At 38.8% G+C, this 26,681-nt stretch overlaps 1 protein-coding gene across 1 annotated transcript in view; it reads left to right on the forward strand.

Moving 5' to 3' along the window:
- The window catches only part of glra4a (glycine receptor, alpha 4a), a 47,086-nt gene that overhangs the window by 17,644 nt on the left and 2,761 nt on the right, over positions 1-26,681 (forward strand). The window contains 7 exon segments of the mRNA XM_062425467.1: positions 10,937-11,067; positions 11,815-11,882; positions 13,478-13,701; positions 15,269-15,351; positions 20,216-20,353; positions 20,528-20,742; positions 22,942-23,091. Coding sequence (XP_062281451.1) covers positions 10,937-11,067; positions 11,815-11,882; positions 13,478-13,701; positions 15,269-15,351; positions 20,216-20,353; positions 20,528-20,742; positions 22,942-23,091 — 1,009 coding nt within the window.

Raw genomic sequence — 26,681 nt, forward strand, 5'->3', positions numbered from 1 at the left:
GGTTTTGGTTCACTCCTAGAGCTCTTATAGTGTCACATTCAGGTAGCAGGCAGATGTTTTCAGCTAAAGAGTACAACAGAAAACACAAAGTTATCACCTAATGGAGACCAAAATCAAAGCCAAAGAAAGTAGTTGAACTATAATTTGCATTAATTAGACAGTTACTAATTAATGCCTTGTATTTTCAAAGCAGGATAATCACAAAAAACAGCATGGCGTTACAGGAAGTGGAAAAAAGTGTATAATAAACACCTTTTTGTTCATGATTTTTTTCTTGATTATGCACCTCCTGACAGTTACTAAAAGCTAACAGCAAAGCTAAATAGCTAACACAAAATGTTTGCACCACCTCAATCGATGCGAGGAATGTTCATCAACATGTAAAACTTTAACCAAACCACGGACCAGACATTTTGCTTTAGCAAATGAATGAAATGAGACTCTAGCTTTTCACAAAGCATTGTTAGACTGCTGCCTTTATGGGTATGATTCAGAAAATCCCTGGTAGACCCAGCTCCATGGTGGCTTTGTCATGACGCTGTTGGTTCCAGCCAGCAGCTTGATCAAGCGAAACAGGCCAGCGGCTATGCCTACAACTTACTTCTTCCTCACTGTCATGTCCAAAATATGGGTCATGTAGAGTGCAGTAACTCTGTGTGTGTGTGTGTGTGTGTGTGTGTGTGTGTGTGTGTGTGTGTGTGTGTGTGTGTGTGTGTGTGTGTGTGTGTGACTATCTGTTTTACCTCTCCTGGGTTGAAACCTTGCTTCACCATACAGGCTGACAGCAAAACCCCAGTTCTTATATTCTTTGGTTTCAGGCACAGGTGGACCATAACTGCGGCCAAGTGGACACTGACTCACCCGCTGGCCCTTGGCTTTCCCATGTGTCCGTTATAATTCTGTAATGTGTATGGTCCCAAGGGCAAAATGAGGAAGCTACCTAACCTTATTTCCCCCATAAGCAGCAACCGTTAGCAGTTAATAACCATGAAGGAGTAGCCAGAGGAAAGTCAGAGCTGTGGAAGACTAACCAAGGGCTAATTCCACATATAGAGGGGAAAACACCATTGCATAAGCAGCTTAAAGCAAGTTAGTAAATGGCTAATAGAAGAAAAAGATTTTCGTAGCTGGAAATGAGCTTGTGGGGGGTAGCAGGAAAACAGCCATATGCTATCAGAGGAGGTGATTTATACGGAGACTGATGGGAGCTGACAGCTCTATCCATATTCATATAGGTACACATAGCAAATAGAAGAAATTAATCACCACAGTCAAGCAGTCTACAGCTTATAATTACATGTTCACTGTACATGGACTGTAGTCTACTTCTGTGAGAGCACAGCTGGAGAGATTTCCCAGTGGCCTTTAAAACTAGAGATGGATGGCGGTGGGGGGTGGGCACAACATGTAGAGTAACACACAGCTGATGAAACCCTCTTTTCATATGCTGCAAATGCACAAACACTTGCACACACATCTGGATGCACGCTCCATAGTGCTTCATTATGTCATGTAATTATCATACCAGTTTGGTCGTGTCGAAAAATCCAATCTTACTTGTCTAATCGCTGCATTTCATTACCTTGACTACAGTACATGGAGAAGATGAGAGAGACAAACATTCTGTTTTGATCATGTTGTTTATACCCCCTGCATCTGAACACACCGTTCAGTTTACAGCAATGCTCATAATGCCAGCATAAATTGGACATGCAGGCATACATCAGCAATGTAAGCTTTGCTAAATGTGCAGATGATAAGAAGTGACATGTATTTATGCACTGTATACTGTAGGGTTAGTTACATTTGCATGAATCTAGATGTGCTGTATTTTGTGTTTTATCCAAGACAACAAAACGGGCAATTATTTTAGTGCTTTACAGTTCCCAGAAACATGATAAAAGAAACTAAAGCTTATGCGGTGAGAAGCTGTATGAGGATAAAACCACAGTCCATCTCAAGCCCCTAAGCAGACACATCAAAGTAATCTTTTACAGTCAGTATAGTCCCTTCTCTCTATCAGAAATCCTGCTAGCTCTGTTTCACAGAGACTGACAGGAGGCAATCCGTGCCGATATCAGATCTTAGACGTGGAAAAGGTGGCCTGAATACAGAGAGGTTTGGAGAGACATCTGGAGGATTGGTAGGTCTGAGGAGACTCTATGCTCAATTCATCGTCCCATGGGAGGAAAAGGTCAATTCCACAGGTTTATTACAAAGACTGCCATTTAAACCGTCACTGTTGGAAAGTCTTTGGTTGTTCGAGTTAGTGTTTGGACAAAGTCAGCTGAAGGTAAAACTTTTACAACACATATTAAATTGTATACAGTATATACAATTTGATACATATTTTCATTCAGTGTAATTCAGTTACATAATATAATATAATCAGAAGTAAGCATATAAAGTTTAGTCATAGAGCTTTCATGGATATTTGAGCTTGATCATACTTGACGTTTATACATACTTCTCACTTAGAAATTGAAATTTAGTTTCTCATATATAGCTGCTGGATTCCCAGTTTTTAAATTGAAGAATATATTCTGACATCAATTCAAGCGGAAAACGTGTGTTGAACAGTTGAACAATTCATTCTGCCATGAAATTTTGACAGCAGATGTAGCAATTGAAGAAAGTTAGTACAGTTTTCTTCAGTTTTAATCATGCAGTATTTAGGAGCACAGCGGTGGAAAAGAATTTAATCACAAAGAGAAGGATGTTATATTTCACACAACTACAGATTTTAAGTCACCAGACTGAAAAATGTATTAGAGGAATGAAGATCAGTTAAGACTGCTTTGGAAAGGCCCGAGGTGGTAGTCGGAGTTCAGTATAGTCAAGCCATCATGAACATAAATCTGTCGTCAAGCTGCAGCTCATTGTGTCCTTGTCATTACTGTGGCACAAGCCTGGAAACATCATTTCTGCTGGGTACTCCAGAGATGTCAAGCCTCACTCCCACAAGATTAAAGATTGCATTACAAATTAGTACACATGAGCAATGGCACAAAGTCGTGATTTATTCTGGGTTAGCATAGGTTGATCTAAATCACTAAACCCCAGGGTTTGCACACTGAGCCAGCTAAATATACTTTAACAAGAAGACCATTTGCATTGGCTCATGGCTGAACTAATTATATTTTACTACAAAACAAAAGATCAAAGTTAATACTTAGGAGAACAGAAATAGTTTCAGATATAGGGCTGGGAAAGAAAGCAAACGCAGTAAACATCATGATATCCGATGGGAAGGATTCCTCTGCAAGTCTTGAAAGTGTACTTATTCTTAACTACAAAAGTAGTTATAGGGTTGCCATATTCACCGTTATATTGTTTAGACCTCTGAATCATTGTACATATCCTCATTTTCCCCAGCAATTCAAATAAAAAAAAGAAAAGAAATGGCAAGTCAGTCAACATTTTTAACATGAGCAGCAAACAGGATGTGGCCCATTGTCTTTGAATCTCTTTTTAACACTATATTAACATTAACATCAACAGTCTCTTGCTCGTCAACCTACTACTGCAAAATGAAAGATATTGCTCCATAGATGGAGGTCTGAAAAATTCAGGAGTAATTTCAAATCCATCTTATATTTTATCTACATAGAGTATGCATTTATGCCCTGTAGGTTTCTCCTGTGACACCATAAACTCAGAGGAATAAAGAATTTCTAGTAATCTGCCTTGCAAAGAGGACAAGTGTGCTGAATGCTTAATGTGCAGAATTTTTTTTAATTTCACCTTTGTCCCACTAAACTCTGGCTTATTGTTAACATACAGAGGGTGTGAACCAAGTATGCCAATTTTGTAACCAAATTCATTCACTGGATGTATTTTGACCTCTTTGGGTTGTTAGAGCACATTTTTATGTCTTCACAAGTTTCCAAGTCCTAATGTTTCACTGGACATCCAGACATGGTTTACCAGATGATGTTAGTCAAGCTCAGTAAAAAGGTTTCATCTGTAGGGAGCTCCGTCTGTATCTGTGTTTCTGTACCTTGAGGTGTCACTGTGCAGGAGTGGCAGTGGTCATGTCATTTAAGATAAATGTGTAGTGTGCTTCAAATCCCATTCCCCAATGAGCCTATTGATCAAAAGGGGACAGCAGTAGCCATAGGCCATCATATACAGTAGTGTGAGGACAAGGGCTACACAGGTCATTAAAGACAAAAAAAAAGATGTCACTTTATTACCATAAAGCATGCTGTGGTTGGATTTATTTTGATAAAAGGCCTGTCACTGGGATGAGTCAATTCATGTGGTGTGGTAGGCGTCACGGAAAGTTGTGTTGATTGTCCAAAAGCCCTGCATTCAACCTCAGAGTGAGAGCCTTGAGCCCATGAGAGCAATATCTAAGGCTCAAGTGGCTGTTAAGGGCAATTTGACAAGTAGGAAATTAGAGCAATGGGTTTCAACAGGCAGAGAGAGCAATTTTGTTCTGTTTCCCATTATGCTAATAGAACTAAAAAGTTAGTATGTTCATGCATGGATGTCTAATGGCCCTGATATCCCCCAGCGCCTCCTTGTAGGGAACCGGGGAACAGCCATACTGCTAAATGATGTGCTTTTCTGATCACCAGCTTCTTAATGAAAAAGCAATTAACAAAATATGTTTGCATTCTATGGGCAAGATCCCATCCCATATAATTAGATGTAATTTAAAATCGGTTACTTCCAAATCTGAGGTTCAACAAGGTTGAGGCTATGCAGAGTAAGATGATAAATTACTCTAAGATGATAACAACGATTTTTTATGTTTTTAAGTGAAAACAAGTCATCCATTTTTGTGGACTGAATATGTACTGTCTATCAGCATACATCTAAAGGCACGCATTAAACTCATAACTGTTTACATTGTTGTAGTATTTTCTCTGACTTTATGTTGCAAGATAAGAGGAAGATGGGAATTTTGCAGATGTAAAGAATGGTTGGCCTAGCTGACCTTGTCTCCATGCTCCCCCCCTTACACAGTCCATTTATGTCCTCATACATTTCAGCCTTATGTTGCTGGATAGAAAATGACAGCTCCGGCTTCTTCTCTTTTTCTGTGTTTGGTTACATGCACTAAAGTGGAAATACGTACCCTTTATTCTTTGCCCAAGCTTCCTGGTTACTAAAACTCAAAATTCATAATTTACAGAAAAACCTATACCTAATTTCTAAAACCTATACTTCAATTATAAATAATTCTAATCTATCTTAATAATCTAATTCTTAATAAATGTTATGAAAACCTCAGTGATATTATCATTACATAAATCTCAAACCAATGAAGACAAACCAGTGAAGACCATTTTCATGCTGTACTTTTCATACTGATATGGAGGCTTGCGAATGGTCAAATACTAAAATTGATTAAACGGATCGATTTGCCCTCTTTGTCAGTTTATATTATAACTGGAAATGCCTCTTAAATACCAGATTCGCACATGCAGCATGTAGAAAGTCACAGTCCTAGAGAGTCTGACTCTCTACAGAGATTCCATAAATATATATTGCTTATAGCACAATAAACACGTATTTATTATTGGGGACCTTGATTATCGACAGAGTTAATCAATTATCAAAGAGCATTTATCCCTGAGGGGAATTGGAAAACCAGGTAACCATAGCCAACACTGGCCCACGCAGCCATGTTTGCAGAAAATTACTGACCAAATACTGTTTTCTTGAACCAGTGGTCACATGTACACACGGGGACCAAACTTTGATTAAAACTGTCTTCTGTAAATTTCTGTTTAAGGCCAGATTGAGCTGAACGGGAATGAAATGCTCTCTAGACTCTGAGATGTGTTGCACATACAGTGGCTTCCCACAGTTAATCTGCTGACATTGCAGTCTTGTAGTATTGTTCCCTCTAATCGCTTTAAACTACAACAATTGCCATATAAACTCCATCCTGAATAGAAGTACTGAAAATGTGTGTTCGCAATTAATTTGCAGGTCCATTTAAATGATTCTAAGATTAAAACATGTTTTCAATGTATTTTTAGGCTTACCCTCAAAGATGCTCAAGAATAAGAGTGGAAGTAAAATGTTAACAAAAACAAGATACGGGTGCTGTTGCCCTGGCTGCCATACTGACATTTCAAAGATACCAAGTCATTTCTGAAGGTACCTAAAAGTGTGTCTATATAATTATGTTACAACTTTGATTCAGCTTTGCTTTCAAAGCCAAATAAAACCAGCTGTTAACAAGAGAGTGACAGCTAAAACTTGCTCTATAATAGAAGGGAAAGGAAGCGTTGTTACGTATTCATGACAGCAATCTTGCACGGATGCTCAAATGAAAGGGATGTAGGGGGAAGCAAAAGGTCAGGCTCATTAAATGTCAGCAAAGAGCATCTTAATAATTGAATCATTCAGACAAAGAACCACATAATTTAGTTTTGAAGGGTTCTGAGGAGCCACTTGCAGTTGCACTTGTGGTTTTATAGTCAGTACAAACTGCAAATATCATTTTGAAGAGAGCAAGCTGTTCAGTACATTAACTTCAAATGATTTAACATCCAAAAACAATTATTAAAAACACACAAGATATTGTATGTGAATAAGAACATTAATTTTTTAAAGTAGTCCAGGTTTTTTTTTTTTTTGTGCTTTTAGTCTAAAACCTCTGGCAAGATTATCACTCCAGACACAAGTGTGCAAATTTTCAGACAGATGTGTTCATGCCAAAAACTCAAAAAGGTCAAAATATTTTGACGTGCTTGTAAGCTGACCTGATCTTTTATTCATGTACTGTTTCTTCTTTCATTTTCTCTGTGATTTCAGATAGCCACTGCACAAGCATTCATGACACCATACACAATAGAAAAGGTCCAATTATGAATGCATGAGAGCTGAATTTGATTATTTTGCGTCTGTGATCACAATTACCATCACTAATAATTGCCAATTCAGCCTCAAAAAGCTATTTCAAATAAATAGAGCTCCTCAATAAAGAATTGTTATTTCTCTCATTTAAGATTAAAATACTTTTAATTGAGATTCATTCACAAGTATCATTAATAAACCCAGATCCACAAAAAAGAAACAGATAGATGTGTAGAGTATGTTATCATGTCAGGCTAAAGTGAAAATGTTCTTTAATGTAGTTAAAGATTATATCTGATCATATTCTGTCAATGTTAATAAAAGGGGGCTGTTTTAATTGATCAGTATCAAGAAAACATCATAAAAATAACTGGATTTTTTACAGCTGGGGAATCTAATACTGATGTTTCTTCAGTGTTTAATAGCATCAATGTACAGAAACGGCTCACAATATTTTTTAGATTTAAAGCACTGACACATGGAGGCTCAGTATCAATTTAATATATGAACCTTGTGATGTGGATTAGGCATGCTATGTCTTGGTAAGACAAATATTGCGTTGACTGCAGTGAACCCCTTTATGATTTTCTTACCAGGAATATAGTGTAATGGACCCTTTTCATCAGTCCTCTGCAATTCATGTCAAAAACAATTGTGTTAAAGACTAATTTCTCTATCAATATTATTTTAGGTCACAATCATTTCTCTCTGAAACCTTGTGACTACTTGTCAAAGAAAATAACAGTTGGGACTGAACAGGATAATTTGGCACAACCCAAGAGACACAGTTTGTTATCAATGGCTTACAAGTACAATGTACAAGTCTGACCATCAATCCATCTCTGTAAACCTATATGTTTCGTAACGAATGTGTGTGAGAGGGAGAGAGTGAAGGATGGAAATACCAATATCACATCCAACACTTGTGTTGTGGACCTCAGCCAGATTCAGTAGAGTGGAGTCAGGGGACAAGTGAGCGTTCAGCTCTATAATGTAAGAAAGACTGAGATATGTGCACAGCTCCACTGGGAAAAGCAACACAGGTGCAGGGTGATGGTTTTATTTCTAGCCACACAAGCAGGGCACCTCCAGAGTTGAAAATTATTGGATGGTTGACATAGAACATTCGGTATTTCGCCATGATATCTGTATGTTAACATGCTGCTATTGGACAAAACACAAATATTCATGATGTATCATCAACATTAAGTCCCCATTGGAATGACAACACATATTAGTAAACATGTAGTCCACAAGAGTAGAGGTGTTCAGTACATGTGCCAAAAAAATTAACCCCATCACTAGTTACTGTGAGCACCAATATCAGCTTAGCTGTGATTTGCAGTATGTTAATTCCATGTTAAAAGCTTATTAAAAGAGTAAGGAAGCCACAGACAAATACATGATGTGATAACTCTGTTGCAAACAGTTGCTTACTGTGTCATTACTACTGAACTGACAACTAACAAGTACAATCAGCAACAGACTGAATGCATACTGAGCTGACACCTGTCAGAATCAGCGATAAATGTTGCAGCACTATGAACTGTGATATGTGTTCACTCACTCCTGCACATACTGAAGTGCATTTGAACGGTGATGCAATCTCTTCTACACAGCTTCTTAGCTACACAGTCAGTGAGTAGGAATCTTTGAACTTAACTGAATGAGAAAAAATAGTATTGGGAGCAGGGGTGCTGAGCAAAACCTGGGAGAGACTCACATGTCACTCTTATTATTCCTTAAAGCAGCTACGCAACTCTTACAACAGTACCTTTCACGTTGATATCCTATGAAGAATAAGGAGAGGGAGGATTTTAGGAGTAGCAGCTCATTGAAAGTAATTATCATGTGAAATTTTAGCAGTTTAAACTGACTTCAAAAAAATAATTTGAAGTTCAAATTGCGACAAAAAAAGTGCATATATTAGGGATATAAATATGACAAAACTATTGTAACCACTATGGATATTTGCCAGTAGTAGTTGCTACTAGCAACAGATTGAACTGAAACCAACTGCTGAACAAGAATGACAAGTTCTGAAGTTTTATGATAAGAAAGTTCAGAGTGAACAAAAAGTAGAGCAGCACTAGTGAACAGACATCAGCTGCAAACTGGCTAAAAACATATACACTTATTGTGCCTGCTTGTGTGCTTGTGTGGCAGGTTACACTTTGAAATAATTACCAAGGACTACCAGTTCTTTCTGTGATTTTTCAAACCTGCTCCTTTCCTTTTTTGTCTGTCTAAGTTGAGTGCAGCTTCAGGAATTGCTTAAATGTGTTGCTCAAGTTAAAACATTTTTCAGCATTGCAGCCTGTGATTTGCAGCCAAATCTGCATATGTTGACATCCATTTGCATCTTTTCACTGACACTGTATGCAATCAGTATAACAGGATCCTAACATGTTAATAGGAGGTACCGTAAACAACCAGAAAACAATGAATTATGAATTATGACTCCAGTCACATTGCTCTACTGCTGCAAAACGGAGTGTGTGTCAGACTAACAATCAAAATTGTATTCTTTACTATGATTCCTATCCTTACCCAAGTAATTGGTCTTTTAACCATGACCAATATTGTTCCAAACCATAAAAATAGTGGTGGCAGACTATAAAACAATCATATAAATATTTGTTTTGTTTGCATTTGGAAGGCACTAATGATATATGTATTGTATGTTTTGTATGCCAAAAAGCTAAGTCAGCTGACTCACTGGAAAATTAGAGGTGGTGTTGACTCAACCTGCAAAGTTGCAAGGTGTGAATTGTTTGGTTCTGGCCGAGGTTTGTGCTGTATGGAGTGTCTTACAGTATAATTATTGCCAACACATCATTTAACGCTTAGTTATTCCTTGATTTATACAGATGACTGCATTCATTAAAATTTAGACAGTGAAGGACAGACACTGTCAATTCAGAAAATTGAGGAATTGTCGGTTTCTGTCTAAAGGCTGTGTAACACTGACAAATCACTGTTGAACAAGGACAAGCAATGTAGGTGTGTGAGTAAGCAGCTTGTGTGGAGAACAAACAAGGAAAGTTTTCTTCTAAATCTTCTGCTCATAAGTATTGCTTCTAATATATCCTGTTGAAACATATTTGGCTCAAGTAGAAGTGGAGTGATGTAGATATCTTGGTCTATATAGTGGGAGTTATACCACTTATTTCCCAGGGCATTTCCCATTTACCTGAGGCCTTTCGCAGGATATTAAACTTAAATATGAATGCACTTTAAATGTTTTTTTGTTTTCCTTGGTCCTGTAGGCCTCGACAATGCAGTTTATGTGACTCTAAATACAGCTAAGAAGCCGTAAGATTGATGGATCAGTGAGTTATTGGCTCCACACACTCATGAGAATACAGGGCATGACAAAGCTTTTGCCTTGGAGAGGATTGAAACCACCATCTGTACTCCAGAGATTCAGATCATGACAGATCATGAACTGTTAACAACTGTATCAAAAGCATGGGGTGCAACCAGCTGTGCTACAGCAGGGGTCAGTAAAAAAAGATATGAAAAGAATCTTTCTATGTTTCCTTTGTTGTTTCTTTATTTTATGATTTTCTCTGACTCCTTCCCTCTTGTTGCTCTCACTATGCCCTGTTGGTTATTCCTGTCAGAGGCTGCCCGACCCTCACTGGAGCTCACATCAACTCCTCCCTCTTCCCGGTGTGACATTCACGGCATTACAATTAAGCCATCAATCTGTCTGCCTTACCCCTGCTAAGCCAAGAGCAGTGGGAAGGCACAGAAGAGGAACACGTTTACTGCTCCTGTTTTTCCTTCTCTGTAGTTAGTGCATAACAATCACAATAAGTCTCTGACATGATGTGAAATAGATAAACTGGTATTTGCCAGCTGAGGCAAGCCATTCAATCGTCATTTTCAACCTCATTTCCCCATCCACCGCTGGGTATTTTTCGCTGATGACTGACTTGCTGATAACTGTTGGCTTCTCATTCTGTTGGAGTCTGGATTTTTTTTTTCCACCACCCCCACTGCTACCCCTCATGTGTACAAACACTCCTCCTCTGCTGTTTCTCAAATCTGCTTTCTCTTTGTATGTGTTCCCTCTCTCTCACCCCCCCGCCCCCTCCCTGGGTAATGTCAGACTGAGCTCCTGTAAGGAGGAGATAAAGCCCCCCAGCAGGGCAGGACCACAGCTGTCGCCTTCTGACTTCCTGGACAAGCTCATGGGAAGAACGTCAGGATATGATGCCCGCATCAGACCCAACTTCAAAGGTACAGTATATGCCAAAGCAGACCATCTCAGTAGCCCTCAAGAAAATCCTGTAGAATGCACAAGCATTGGAAAACAAAAAAGGACCAGTGAATCTGTGCTGTGAAAGCCAAACAGCTGACCATTCTCATGTGTATGCACTGTATGTTGCTTTGTCAGAGACTACAGTGTGATTCTGAGGTTTACGACTTTCCAGTGCATACATATTTAATTGCCTTGTCCTTGTTTTCACTCTGTTTGGTTTCACACTGTGCTGTTAGTTCAGCACAACAGTTAATGAACACTTCATGGTGACAGCCAGCCATTTTGTTGTTCTGATGTTGACTTAATTTGGGCACTGAATATTTTACCAGGCAGCACAAGCACACTGATGCTTTTCTCAGACAAAAGAAGTTGCAAGACTCATCTCTGTGGTGCGACTGGCTCTTACTTCTAACAACAGTTACCTTTTCTTTTCATGAAAGAATCCTTAAAATTGTGTCATTATTAGTTTTAATATGGGAGTTTATAGCTCCAACTATAGTTGAAGTGGCAGGTCATAAAAATCTATTTCTCCCAATGGTTGTTTAAGAGGAGAATCTGGAAAATGGAGCAGGCCTCGATGAAAAGTAATGGAGGCATTTGTAAATTTTAAAAGGCCACAAGAGATATACAATATCAGGGGTATTTCAATGCAGATAGCCATATGGGCCCATAAATCCCATGTGATGTGAAAGATGTGTATTTTTCTCTTTTGTTTCTTCCCTCAGGTCCACCTGTTAATGTCACCTGCAATATTTTCATCAACAGCTTTGGGTCCATCACAGAAACTACCATGGTAAATGCATTTTCTTACAAACACCAGTAATACATTTAAAGATCTTGCTGTAATTGATATTTGCCGCTAGAAATGATTATGGTCCTTTGTCCCCGTCTATCAAAGCCCTGAACAGCAAGCTAGCCAAAGGCTAACACCTGTAATGCTGTTTCTAATTTAGGTTTTTACTGAACACATGTACACTTCATGATGATTTATGATGGGCAACATGCAATTTGTTGGTTGTGCTCATGTGCTGTAGGTATTGTGTGTGCATGTCTATGGGTGAGAGTCTGTGTAAGTATTCACTGTGATTTGTATTTTTAACAGCAGTATTTGTGTGTGTACAAGACAAATTTTCTTCAGGACAATAAAAGTTGATTGTATCTTATGGTTTGTATTGTTTTAGCTGTACCTCTCCCATGATTTATAAAACAATCTTGAGACACTCCGTCCTCTATCCTCTTTCTTTCCTACCAACTTCTTGTCTAATCCACTCAGTGCTGAAGCTGTTTCCTGGAGCATAGCAGTACAACCTTCAGAGACCAATGGGTCACTGACATACTGATAATGAACTGTCCACTCTGCAATTAAAATGAAAAATTGAGAAAATGAATGAAAAGAGGGGCGGGGGAGGAAAAGGGTTTCAGGTTAAAATGGCTGCCCTCAAGTCTGCATTTACAGTGTTACAGTTGCTTGGTCAGCACAATATAGCGGTGAACTGTTTAAGAGTATCTGATGAAGGCCCAGAGGGCCGGACCTCTGGTCAGGTCAGTCCGGACAACGACAGCTATAGTGATGTTATTGTATGCGCTACTGAAATATGCTTTTTATTCTGATAAATAAACTGAACAAGCCAGAAAACAACTATCTACAATGCTCAAAGATACATTTTGAATTAATTACACAGATTAGAAATCTATTTAATTACTCATATGTTGGCTGCAGGCAGGAGTTATTGTGTTCATTGTATTGCCACCTTTCTGCTCACCAGCTGCACATAGTTGCAATGGTTTAACAAACTACAGGATCTTATTCAATCAGCCTCTATTATCCAGAAACACTGAGTGAAAAGTTGGAATGTCTGTAGTGCTTACTCATCCTTATAGTTGAGTGTTAATGTGTGTCAATATTAAATAGAACTTACATTATACATAAACAAATGTTTTTTTTAAAACCACTTATTGTCCACTACTTATTTGTTTCAGCCATATTTTCTGAGGCCAAGTGTTCTCAACACCATGTCTACCAATGATGGAAATGAGTGCAGTCATGTACTTTTTTCTGAGGACATAGAAAACAATGAATAAATAAAGACATCACAGAAATTAGGTTTTATAGCCAAAAGAGCCAAAAATACATTTTATAGATTTAGACTTTAAAGTAAAGTTCCATCCAACAGATGTGGCTGTTAAAAGTTTAAACAAATTTTACTCTTATCATAGGGCACAACAGCTGTGGTGAGCTTGAATTCATATTGGTTTATAGAATGGACTCCTAGAGCAGCCTGTATCAAAACATTCCCAGAAACGTCTCAAATCTCTAAGCTTTCCATCTGTACTATAAACTCCACTGGTGATATATTTTCCCATTAACTACCCTTGGCTCTTCCACAGGACTACAGGCTAAATGTATTTCTACGTCAAAACTGGAATGACCCTCGTCTGGCATACAGCGAATACCCAGATGACTCCCTTGATCTGGATCCATCCATGTTGGACTCTATCTGGAAACCTGATTTATTCTTTGCAAACGAGAAAGGAGCCAATTTCCATGAGGTCACCACCGATAACAAGCTGCTACGGATTTTCCAAGATGGCAGCGTTCTGTACAGCATCAGGTAAAATCATAATTATTTCACCAAAATTAGTAATTTAGTTTTTTTATGGTCAGAGAATGATATTATGTGATATGAGTATTTTATGCCCTTTCTAAAAGGCTATTGCTAAATAAGTAAATAAATATACACAGAATGAACACTTTATGGTATATTCAAAAATACCTAATAATAATGTACTTTGAAATGAGCAGCACTTTTTATTAAATTAGATGCTGAAGATTTTTGTATCTCAGTACAGATTGTTTTAGTGGTATAAATACCATATTATCATAAAAATAGTTTTAATTTTGCCTTTAAATATGTCCAGACTTCTATTTGGGTCTACTTCTTCCAGATAAAATGAAGAAAATATCAAAAAACATGAGTTCCTATTCCAAGCAAGTGGATTGCAAACAAATCCCACTCATACTGTATATGACGTTTTGACCACAACTGCCACAGATTGCTAAACTGCCAATCACATGCCTCCTTTTGCACCTTTCCGCCCTCTTAGGCACACTGCAGGTCACCAAAGCACTAAATTGGTGCAGGCATGGACAGCAAAAAAAGCATGAAAATATCAAATGACATGTACTGTATAGGACAGGGTCTTTAAAGTCTGTTTGTTGAACGACACACCGCACAGACAGGAGATTGTTAGATGGCTCAGTAAAACGTGGCATAGGATGACAACACCTTTTTAGCTCCTGCTTGGATGTCACATAAGTTTCCATTTATTAATTGACTCAGTCACTGGAATTGAGAAGCACCCTTATTACACATAAGGCTTTCTCTTGGGAATCATGTTTTACTGTAAAAACATGCAATAAATGTTTGTTGTGTTTGCTTTACTGAGGGTGACACTGGACAGAGGGAGAGACGTGCAACATAAGTAATCCGTTGTACTCAGTCTCACAGTATTGCAAATACTTCTAAACACATTCACTATATTTGCTTACTAACCATGTTCTCTAATTATGGATCAAGCATCTTTGTTTGCTCTAAATACACAACGCAGTTTATGCAATGTTGGGAGTGTCAATCACTGGAGTATTTGTAGTTGGTGAAAAAGATATTGTGTCATCATAACAAAGTAGCACATGGGTGCCTGTGTGTATACTGCTGGCGGCTCTTGTTTCGCTTCTGGGCAATGCATTACAGCAGGTAATTACACAGCTCCTCTCCAGACAGACTCCCAAATAGCTCTCTCTCTTCTACGAGGATTCTTGAAGGCTTAATGCATCAATACCACAACAAATAAAAGTAGAGATGCCTACACCAATTACTTTTGTTATTACTGTGCTACGACGAGTAATCAAATGGCAGAGTAACTCAATATGTTTTCCAATTTGTAGGAATAGTCTTTTTTTCAATTTTTCCAGTTTATTGCATTGATGTCATACAACCTACTTTTCATAATTTACCTCACGCAAAGCAGTTGAGTACTGATCATTTATTTTGCTGTAATTTCTATCTTTTAACCTATCATTTGTCCTTTTGTTACAGTGTCTTTTCCTTGAATCCTTTCGTGCCTTTTGCTGTCCCCTATGGCTCTTCTCCTCTCTTTCAATCTGTTTTTCTATCTCAGGCTGACTCTTACCCTGTCCTGCCCTATGGACTTGAAGAATTTCCCAATGGACATTCAGACCTGTACCATGCAGCTTGAAAGCTGTGAGTCCTCTTTTCTTCCTCCTCCTTTTGTTTCATTCTCCTTTGTTTATTTTCCTTTGTTCCCTATTTTCTACCTTTTACCTGGCTTGTAAAGTGTCTAATCATGCATTATTCCAGAGATAGAAGCTGTATAATAACTATAGTATAAATGTGTCTATTTATTGAGGTTATATTCACAAAGTCCTTTATGGAAAATGTCTGTTGAGGTTTCTTTAAGTCTTTCTAGTTGTATAGCTTGTGTTGATGGCTATTTATTGATTTTATTGGCACTGTCCTGCATGTTCTGTGGTGCTGAAAACAGACAAATGACGTTTGCCATTATTTACTTGTCCAAATCTACAAAACATACATTTAAAGAGGAGAGTTGAAGACATGTACAAAATGCTTTTAAACCACTTTAAAATGTTCTTTCTTATTACCCTGATAAAATGAAGGGGAGAAATAATAGTCTCCCCTTTTAGCCTTGCCTTGCCTTTAGCAGAGATAGTATCTGCCCTCATGAAACCAATTTCCAGGATATAAATAATAAAACTTTAATTTTGTGTCCCTTTTATTATATGTGACCCACCCCCTGTGCCTAGGGGTGACCTAATTTTCAGTCATAGGGACAAAAGAATTTAAAGGGGAAACAGAAGGAGCACTCGTACTATGGAGTCACTGCTCCTTTCCCTCAGTATATCTCACAAATAAATAAGTCACACTGAATACTGGAATATCTACCTATGTTCTGATATGATTCAAAAAGGACAATATGTATTGGTTTGTTTAATAATAAAAATATGTTTAATTTGTACCACACTTTTCATTCCTAGTGAAACTCTACTGCTGCTGTATTGATAACATAAAACACACAACATAAATAAAATAGTAATAAGAGTTTAAATGAACAGGCCTTCCTTAATAGAAAGGTTTTGAGGCCTTTTTTTAAGGAGTCTAGGGTCTGTGCTGCCCTCAGACGGTTACGAAGGTTGTTTCACAAGCGTGGTGCAGCAGAGCAGAAGGCTCGATACCCCATGGTGCGGAGCTTAGTACTGGGAGCCAAAGGAGCAAGCTGCTGGCAGATCTGAGGGTGTGGGTGGAGGTTTGTGGTATGATTAGGTCCTGTAGGTAGGGAGGCGTGTGTCCATTGATGGATTTGTATGTGAGTGGCAGGACTTTGTAGTCAATCTTGAAGGAGACAGGGAGCCAGTGCAATGAGAACAGACTTGGTGTTATATGTTCGTGTTTTCACATTCTCATCAGGATCCTGTCAGTGCTGTTCGGCATGTACTGGAGCTTTTCCTGCCAGTGATCCCTGGGAAGAGCATATTGCAGTAGTCCAGCCTTAAGGAGATAAAGGCATAGACAAGTTTCCCTGCATCTGACAGGGTTAGCTCTGCATATGGTCATCAAAAGTCAGCTGAGGGTCAAACCTAACATTCAGATTATTTACTGAAGAGGAAAGGGGGATGTCCTGGCCATCTGAGGTGAGATGATTCATGGGCAACGAGTGAATCTGGTATGGAATGCCAATAAGGAGAACTTCTGTTTTGCTGCTGTTTAATTGGAAGAACTGTGTGCTCATCCAGGACTTTGTCTCCTTAAGACAGGTGCTGAGGCAGGACATGGCTACAGAAGGACTTGGGGCATTTTTGATGTATAGCTGCATATTATCAGCATAGCAATGAAAAGACATGCAATGTCTGCTGAAGACTCATCCAATGGGGAAGCATGTAAAGGGTTATCAGAATGGTGCTGAGAAACAATCCTTATGGAACAACACAAGTGACAGGAAGCGACCTAGATATGCATCTTCTCAGTTGCATACTCAGTCTTACTGGAAAGGTAAGACTGAAGCCACTTAAGTGCAGTGTCTGACAGTCCAGTGGTGGAGTGGAGATGCTTTAAGAGGATAGCGTGATCCACTGTGTCAAATGCTTTGCTCAGGTCAAGGAGAATCAGGAGAGAAGGGTACCCTGTATCAGCTGCCATCAGCAGGTTATTCATAACCCTGAGCAGAGCTGTTTCAGTGCTGTGTGCTGAACAAAAACCTGACTGAAATTTTTCAAATAGGTTGTTGTGTTTAAGGTGGGTCCTGACCTTGGAAAGGAAATTGAAGATAGGTCTGCGGCTGGTAAGAAATTTTGGGTCTAGGGTGGGCTTCTTGAGGAAGGGGTGGACGACTGCGACCTTGAGGGCAGATCGAACACCAGTTTGAAGGAGGAGGTAGACAGTTTGGGTGATCAGAAGACTGAGAATGGGGATGTATGATTTGAGCGGAGCTGAGGGAATGGGGTCCCAGGTACAAGTTACTGGGTTTCATCTTTCTAAGGATTTTCACAATGTGGCTCTACCTGATGCCAGTAAAATGGAGTAGAGACGGCAAACTCCCAGACAGAGAACAAGGTACTCCCTCTATGAACAGGAGGCACCATGATTTATTTCTGCAAATTAACCTAGGTACAAACAGATAAAAAATCCAACACATTTTGTGCAGAATGTACATCAGCCAGCATAAGAACAAGAATATTAAGATATTTTATGCTTTAGTAGTGTGAGTAAAGGAGACATTCAGGCCAACCGATGTGTGCTGAAGGCAGTTGTGTGTAGGTGTATATGCGTTTGGGTATCATGTCACATTGCCATTCATGTAGATGTAATCATTTCTGATTAAAGGCCTGGTGTGGATACTTGGCCTTGTGTTGACAAGTGCTTGTACACCACCCAAGGGTGTGATCACCTTGGCTAGAGCTGAAAGTTAAGAGGACATTATAGGTTTTACTGCCATTACTGTAGCTGTGGCAACACAGTCTGTTCAACATGCGGAAGAGAGAGAGAGGCGGGTGCTGAAAAAAGAGAGGAGAGTTATCTTTCAGATTTGCGAGAGCCAGGCCAATCATCTTTACTGGCCTTTCATGCTACAGGCTTATATAGATATATAAATAGAACCAACCATAAGATTCTGCCTTATACTGACACATCAAAGCCCCATATATGCAGCTTATACCACGTTGCTTTGCCTTGAGCCATTAGTGCCCAGTAACCTCAAATCCACTTTGTAACTTACACTATAAGTGAAAAGCAAGACTAAGACAGCAAATCAGAACGCATTACCATAGCTGCATTAAGATAGTGTCTTTCATTAGGTGAATGGCTTTTTCACATGAAAACTGAGATAGTATGTGACTAACAGTCATTATTCCATCTTTCCAAGATATTCCAGACATTCAGCCTCATGAATATCATTTTTATTGCACCTAGAATGCTATGTCAATTATGTTTTGATGCCCTCTTACTGTAACTGTGGCTGGCGGAAGAAAATCAAACCATTTCATTATCTTAGGAAAGCATTGGCATTCCCCTTTGCTTGATGTAGAAGGATCTGTGAATGACAGTAACTTCTCCTCATGAACAAGATAAGTGTGTTTAAGCAGTGTTGTTTTTCAGGCAGGCAGTACGTGCAAGGGTATAACATCTTGAATAATTAATGTCTTTGTAATTCAGGCCCTAGAGTTCCCAGTAGGCATCAGTATTATTCAGATGTGTGAGGAATTCTGCGTTGTTGTTGCATGTGGCATGCATTTTTAATGTAACTATAATCTAGCAGCTGTGACATGGGAGTACAACCCTTGAAAAGATCATACAAATCAACAGTTTTTGTGTGAGTTTGTGTTTCCAGTGTGTGTGCAAAATAATTGTTGACATATCCTTTACTAAACTGCATATTCACTAACAAAATAATCTGATGTTCATATTCCATTATGTTACAATTTGTACGTTTTTTATTGGTGCAGCCACTTACATAGTGGAGGGTACAAGCAAGATTACAAACACTAATCAGCTCAGTGCGTGTAAGCACATACAGTATCTCTCACTGTCACAGGCAGATATGCTTCTCATGTCCCCCCATTATTCTGTAACCTTCAAGCAACTGCGACAACACTACTGTAGCTGTGGTGCGTGTGTGACCTTTAACTGTGACAAACATGATGGCAGAGGGTAGTGGGTAGCTGGACAGATGGGCACAGGGACATTACATCACCACAGTCTTCCAAGTGTCATTTCCCCCCTCTCTCTGAGTCTCATTAGCCAAGGTTTCTGATATTTCTGACTCAAAGATTATATACTTGTGGTAACCAGATCCAAGACAAAAAATGAGGTTAAGGAGGAGAAAGTAGAGGAGCATCTCTGCAGTAATGATAACAAGAATAAGAATATATAACAGCTTGTGCAGTGGTGTACATGAATGTATCCAGTATTTTGAAATAAACAGCCTACTGTCAGTCAGTAACTAATATACAGTCTACTTCAAGCAACTAACAGCAATGTAATTTATTTAATATTTAAAATAATTAAGTAGAAATATGTGAATCTGCAGCCAGTTGCACCAGATGTTTGTAAGTTCAAAATCATTCTAGTTATAATGCAAAAGTTTACAAGATTTACACACTAAATTAAAACCCTTAAAACGGCTATTTTTGGAAGATATGTTACAGTTCGTGATACTACAGTCACTTATTGGTTGCCGCTTATTGGACAGTGTCTGAGGAATATCATGACAACATTTTTTTTTACCAAGTTTTATGAGAATTTGACACATTTGAGATATTTCATACAAGTAGCATCTCTTTATATGATTCTAAAAAAAATGAAGGGTTGAGTCATAAAATGCATTGCAAAACAGTGAGATGCATCACTTTACCAAGATATACCTGCAATAATAAGCAAGAAGCATGGAAAGATGAACAAATGGTGGAAAAATCGCATTCTAGTCTATTCAAATTAATCTAAGATGAAGTAAAAGAAGGTTGACACTTTTCTTACAATTTCTATTCATTTAGGTATCTTCTCCCACCTCCATATCTCCTCTGCTCTCTTTTCACAGTTGGTTACACCATGAATGACCTGATCTTTGAGTGGCTGTCTGAAAACCCTGTTCAGGTGGCTGATGATCTCACCCTCCCCCAGTTTGTGCTGAAAGAGGAGAAGGATTTGGGCTACTGCACTAAGTATTACAACACAGGTACGTAATGAATTCCATTCCAAGTGTTGCATTTGCTTAAAATTTGAACTGCAACTGAGTGATTCAACTGATTTATTCTCCAGGGGCATGAACAATTAATTAGGTATGATTGTGTGATTGCTGTTTCTTTCACCAATTCAAAAAAAAAAGCATGTATTATGTCATGTGTTGCAGGTAAATTCACATGCATTGAGGTGAAGTTTCACCTGGAACGTCAAATGGGCTACTACTTGATCCAGATGTACATCCCTTCCCTCCTCATCGTCATCCTCTCATGGGTGTCTTTCTGGATAAACATGGACGCTGCACCAGCCAGAGTGGGCCTGGGCATCACCACTGTCCTGACAATGACCACGCAGAGCTCTGGTTCCAGAGCTTCCCTGCCCAAGGTGAGTCTGAAGACCAGTGACCAAACCAAAATGTATGACAGTTTGTAACAGGTAGACAGAGATATAGGGGATGACTGCAAAAAAACTGTATTCCTGCATGTTTTTTATTTAGAACCTGATGTTTGAAAACCTGATGTCGGACTATTTCTGACATGTCTTGCTTGTGTCTCGAAATCAATGGAGTACAAACAAAGTGAAGGTTCATTGCTACTGAGCTTGAATACTGGTTACAGAAACCAAATGAGGATATTTTTAACTGTAATCATACTGTTTTTCTTGCAAGTAGTACGTATATATATGAGGGGAAATGGCATTACATATTATCAGTTCAACACAAGAGTCAGGGATTAAATGAAAAAAATCTAATACCTATGGCCACAATAAGAAACTTGTCTGACATTTTGCTCTGACATATCCCCCTAAAAGTAATAGATGATTTAGAAATTTCCTTTCCTACTTGATATTTCCTAAGCTGACAAGGGCAACTGAAATGCTCCCTGAAACAAGTGTTAGTACCCGAAAAATCCACTGAATGTTTGAGGACCAGAAAGGATACGCGGGTCATGCCCTCTAAATTCTGTCAAAAGAGACGTTGAAAGGGAAGCTCTGGAATGGGACGAACTGTTCGGGCATATTCAGTCATGAAATGCTGACTTTGCATGAGACTGACTGAGGACAAAGCTACAGACTAATTAGGGAGAATAAAAAACAAGGACTGAGGGCACGTAAGGACACTTTCATGTGAAAGACATGCAGGGCAGGGCACACACTGTACCTGCAGAGAAAATGCGCTCAGAGGAGAGACAGAGACTCTGTTATATAATCACAAAAGCAAATACTTGTTTTGGATTGACCAACAGTTGTTCATTAAATATGTGTTTTAGGATACTTTGATGATAGTTCTGGTCAACTGCTGTTCTAAACCAGTGCCAAGGTATATTAGATAGCAGGTAACCATAGCAACAGTACCTCTGCCTCCTGCTTTATTACCAGTTAATTCTCACTGATGGTTCAAGAGTTTGACAGTGCATTTGGACGCTGCAAAATCCCTCAAAAGCCAAACATCAACAATGAATTGATCCTATTAACAAGTATTGCTGTGTAACCAAAACACATCCATAATCCACTCTGTTGCACTGGGTTATATGCTCCCTTATTACAATTAGCATGGTCACTGAAGTCCGTTTTGACCTAGTTGTATATGCAGTATACCAGTACACCAAATGTATATTAATGTAAGACTGAAAATAGCCTCCGACTCCATTTACTATATTTCAAAGAATAAATAGAGTAAAAGTCTCTTCTTGGTCTTTAATCACCTAGCCTAGATAACTTTTGTACTTTATTGAAGTGCTGTGTCTTTAATTTTGTGGTAGAGCTATTCTTTTCTCTTTCTTGTAGACTGCATTTTGTGTTTAGCAACCAGTCAAAAGTCAAAATATAAGCCGCTTTTGCTTCAGAGGACATAAACACTGCTGGTGTACAAAAGACAAACATCCTGTTTGATTTAATGCAATCCAACACTGTCCCACCATGACAGGAAATGTATACAGTGAAAAATAAACTACAGCCAATGTCGCTGTACTCTTATAATGGGAGAAGGCCAATTAAGAGTTTCATAAATTGTACAATGAAGAGTTATGAAAAGACAGCCAGGAACAAATCTGCATAGTCTATTATAAACTATACTGAGAAGATTAGTTTTGGATGCAGCCTGCTATACAACATCAGCATAATCTAATATTGGTAAGATGAGTTCCGATGATTAAATATGGCTGAGGTGATTCCAGTTTACACAAGGGGGGTAAGATTTTGTACTCTGACGGAGTGTCATTTCCTGTTTTTTTAGTTTTGTTATTCGCCTCTCTGTATGTATCTGTAACAGTCAGCAAACTGCTGCTTAATTGAGTGATGTTTCCACACATTGCTTTGCTCACTTGGCATTGCTGATGTGCTGTGACATATCCTCTCTCATGAACAACAAGCCAGGGCTCTCCCCAAGTCTTGGCCGTGACCTGTCTCATGGCTATGTGTCAACTGCCCACATCCCACTGACTCATTACAATTCTAGGCCATCCTAAAGATGTGTGTCATTACATGCCAGAGCTGAGAAATGGGTAGATTTGTGAACAACCCACGGATTATCCATCAGCCTCATTGATTGGCTATTGATGACTCTGTGACCTTGTCTGTTCACAGGTGTCCTATGTGAAGGCTATCGACATTTGGATGGCGGTGTGCCTTCTGTTTGTGTTCGCTGCACTGCTGGAGTACGCTGCAGTTAACTTTGTCTCGAGGCAACACAAGGAGTTCATCAGGCTGAGGAAAAAGCAGCGGCAACAAAGAATAGTGAGTGTAAATCACACACACACACATACATACATATTCACAGGCTAAGGCATGTTTCCACAAGATAAAACATACCCATACACACCGACATACTGTGTCACAAATTGTAGCAGTTTCTAAAAAGTAAGCACCAGGAATACACACACAAACACACATACACACACTCACTCACTCACTCTAGTCCTTGTCAGCCCCTATAACATGACGTATGCCTCTTGTTATTGTGGGATGCTGTATATTCAGGAACTGACAACATCAACACGCTACAGCTGGCTGTCACATTACATGAGGAAGATCTGCTCATTTCAGTTCAGCTTGTTTCCATGGTGAGCAATGACCTGTAAAGAGCCTTTGTGATCCTTTCCCTCTGTCACTACATTTGACACAGAGCAACAGCCCTGCCACCAACCCCCGTGGCACTGGGATACCCTAACCCTGCATTCACACTGCAGCCACCCTGCTTGATACATTGCTGTACATTCTGACCTGTTGTGAGCAATGTGAGAGACTTTGACTGCCTTTTTCCTCTGCCAATTTTAAGGTTTCTTGTGATACTGGTACACGTATCTTTAGTGTGTTCTTCTGTACCAAATTCTAGTAAGTTTAAAATCTTAGTTACATTAAATATTCATTATGTATGCATGATTAAGCAATCAAAAAACATAAATAAGGGGAAGAAATATCCAGAGGTAGAATTTATTTAGACTTATCACTCAAGACCTCAGCTATTCTGCTTCTTCAGGACTGTGTGGGAGTGGTTTGATCAGATTTGATTGACTGTGTGAGCAACATAAGCCAACAACCCTGTAGCTATCATCTCTGTTTGATTCCAATATGAATCCAATTCCAATCCCTAAACATTATTGATTTTAATAAGTAGTTAATTCATGCGTTATAGATCAGTAATAAATCATTTGTAAGTACAATGTGCCAGTTTGACAAATAGATTTGCCTTTATCTCTTCCCCCCAGCATAACTTGCATTGTTTTTTTTATTATTATTATCTTTAAAATGTATGATAAGAAACCTAAAATACAGACTTTCTGGAAGGAACCCCCTAACCCTAACCCTAACCCTAACCCCCCCCCCCCCACACACACACACACACACACACACACACACATACACACACACACACACACACACACACACACACACACACACACACACACACACACACACCTCCTCCCCACCACCATTTATGAATGACTTCCTAACATTTAGAACTGCAGACTTGATTGCATATTGTAGTGCGAGACCTATTACCTTGTATTAATAACTTTCTCACTTTCCAATAAGCCATTAAGCCTGCTGTTATGTAAACCACACATTATCAAAGGGTAAGAGGCTTCTCATTAGCTAATATGCAATCAAGTCTGCAGTTGTGAATGTTATGATGTTACTATGAAATTGATTTTTGGCTGTCTAGATTGTCTATGGCTCTTTTCAATAATGTAACTGGTTAAAATGTGCATTGGCAACATTTTCCTGATGAATTAAACATCACATTAAAAAGACAAAGCAAGTTATGATAAAAGAGGATAAAACCCCAGTTATTAAAAGCCTATTACTGTTATATTAATCCCTAGAGTCAAATGTATTGATATCAGTGATTAGTTATAAATTTTAAATTGTTGGTATCATTTGTCTTTTAAACATACATCCCCTAAATTGGATGCATAAATCTCAGTATCATCAAGGCAAACAGCTTTTAAATTGACAAATACAAGTGTTTACTTAGTGTTGTGAGACCTTTTGTGACATTAAGAGGTTACTCTCAAGAGAAACAGATAGGACCATCTTGAATATCCCATTAAACCGTTCCGAAACTGGGCAGCCTCCCATACCCATGGCAAAGTTCCCTGTAAAGGAAGAAGAGTCCAGCAGATTTATTGGGCAGTCTGCCCTCCCGCATCTATAGAGGAGAGAGAGAAAATGATGGCTTCTAAGAGAGAAGGACTTCCCCTGTCTGCATCAGTTGCACAATTACTCCCACTGAGGAGTTTGAGGTCGCAAACTATCCATCTGAGGAGTATTGACATATGACCCGATGTTGTACCAGAGAGTGGTTGGAATCAGATGAGTGTACAAATCCCAGACTGACCACGCTTAATCAGAGTGCCTTCTCAGCCCTGTGTTTGGTGGAGAAAACACAAGAGTTATCAAAGAACTTTAGTACAGTATTTCCACACAGCCTTCAAAACTGCAAAAGTTTTTTTTTTAAAAAGTCTACAATTCCATTTATAGTCTTTACAAAAATAACTTGAATTGGCTCCTTGAGGACTCTTTTAGTCTTCAATGGCTTTTCTCTAAACTAACAGCTGCAGATAATGTCCTTTATTATCACACACAATGTCTCTTCTCTTAATTAAGGCTGAGGACGTCTGCTTGAATTTGGTGATTTGAAGTTTGTGTTTTTAACCACTTTATTTTTGGAATCGGACTGGTGGGTTTTTTTCTTTTTTTTTTTTTTCTTTTTTTTTTTTTTAAGTAGAAGGAATTCTTCTTCCCAGCAAAACATCCAAAACACATTTCAAAAGCTTTCATGCCAGACTTACTTGTCATCACTTGTTATCCTGTTTTACATCAAACTGTAAATAAAAAGGAGCAGTAATTATTACTTCAATTTGTCTACCTTCCTTTCCAATGGAGGTGTTTGCCATTCAGGCTGGGAGTGTTGAGTCGCTGCGGAAAGCGAATGACATCCCCGGTAACAACTCAACCTACAGGAATCTGAATCAGCACTGCAGCGCCTGTGCCAGGGTAAAAACTGAACCCTGTTTTAACCTTGACCTTCAATCCCAATTTCTGTCCGTGCCTCCAGCTTCCCAAATTGATTGTGTCTTGCAACTTTCACCTCAAACTTGAACTTCCCCTGCCATCTTTGGTTGTGGGTTTTGCTGGTCTCGCCCTGCCCTCCCTTTTTGACCGTCTTTATCCTAACGTTTCTGATTTTGAATTATTTTCCCTTTTCCCAATGTATAACCTATTTCAGGAATTATTTTACACTCATTTATACCTCTTGTGCTCTCTTTTTCAACATAATTTGAATCTCTTTATCTTTTAGGATGTGCACATTTAATAGAAATATAGCAATATTTTAGTTTGTACATTTTATTTTTTTACTCACCTGATTGTCTAATTTGAAGAAACACTATCATTTTTGAAAATACACTTATATGCTTTTTTGTAAAGTTTTAAAAACAGTATATGAAGCACAGCCTGTATAGAAGTTGTGGACGTAGCCACCGTGACGTTACTCATTGGTTTGCCTTGAGTTTGGCATTTTGACCATGGTCATCCTCTTTTTTGGAGCCAGAAATAATGAGAAGTGACCATATTTAGACAAGAACATAGAGCTGGGGAGGAGCTCCCCTGGGTCCAACTAAGCATACCCTTCTTTATCATCTATTTTATTCTAAATGGAGCCATAATTTACAAAATGACCATTGTGCTATATTGAAAAAAAAGACAATCAACTCATTAGGAAAGTGTTTACTGAGGTAATAAATAAAGTGAGAAGTAAAGTCATTCTTTTTGGAGCCAGTGGAGTCGCCCCCTCCTGGCCATTAAAGAGAATGCAGGCTTAA

Source organism: Scomber scombrus, chromosome 9 (assembly GCF_963691925.1).
Source record: "Scomber scombrus chromosome 9, fScoSco1.1, whole genome shotgun sequence".
Lineage (NCBI taxonomy): Eukaryota > Metazoa > Chordata > Actinopteri > Scombriformes > Scombridae > Scomber > Scomber scombrus.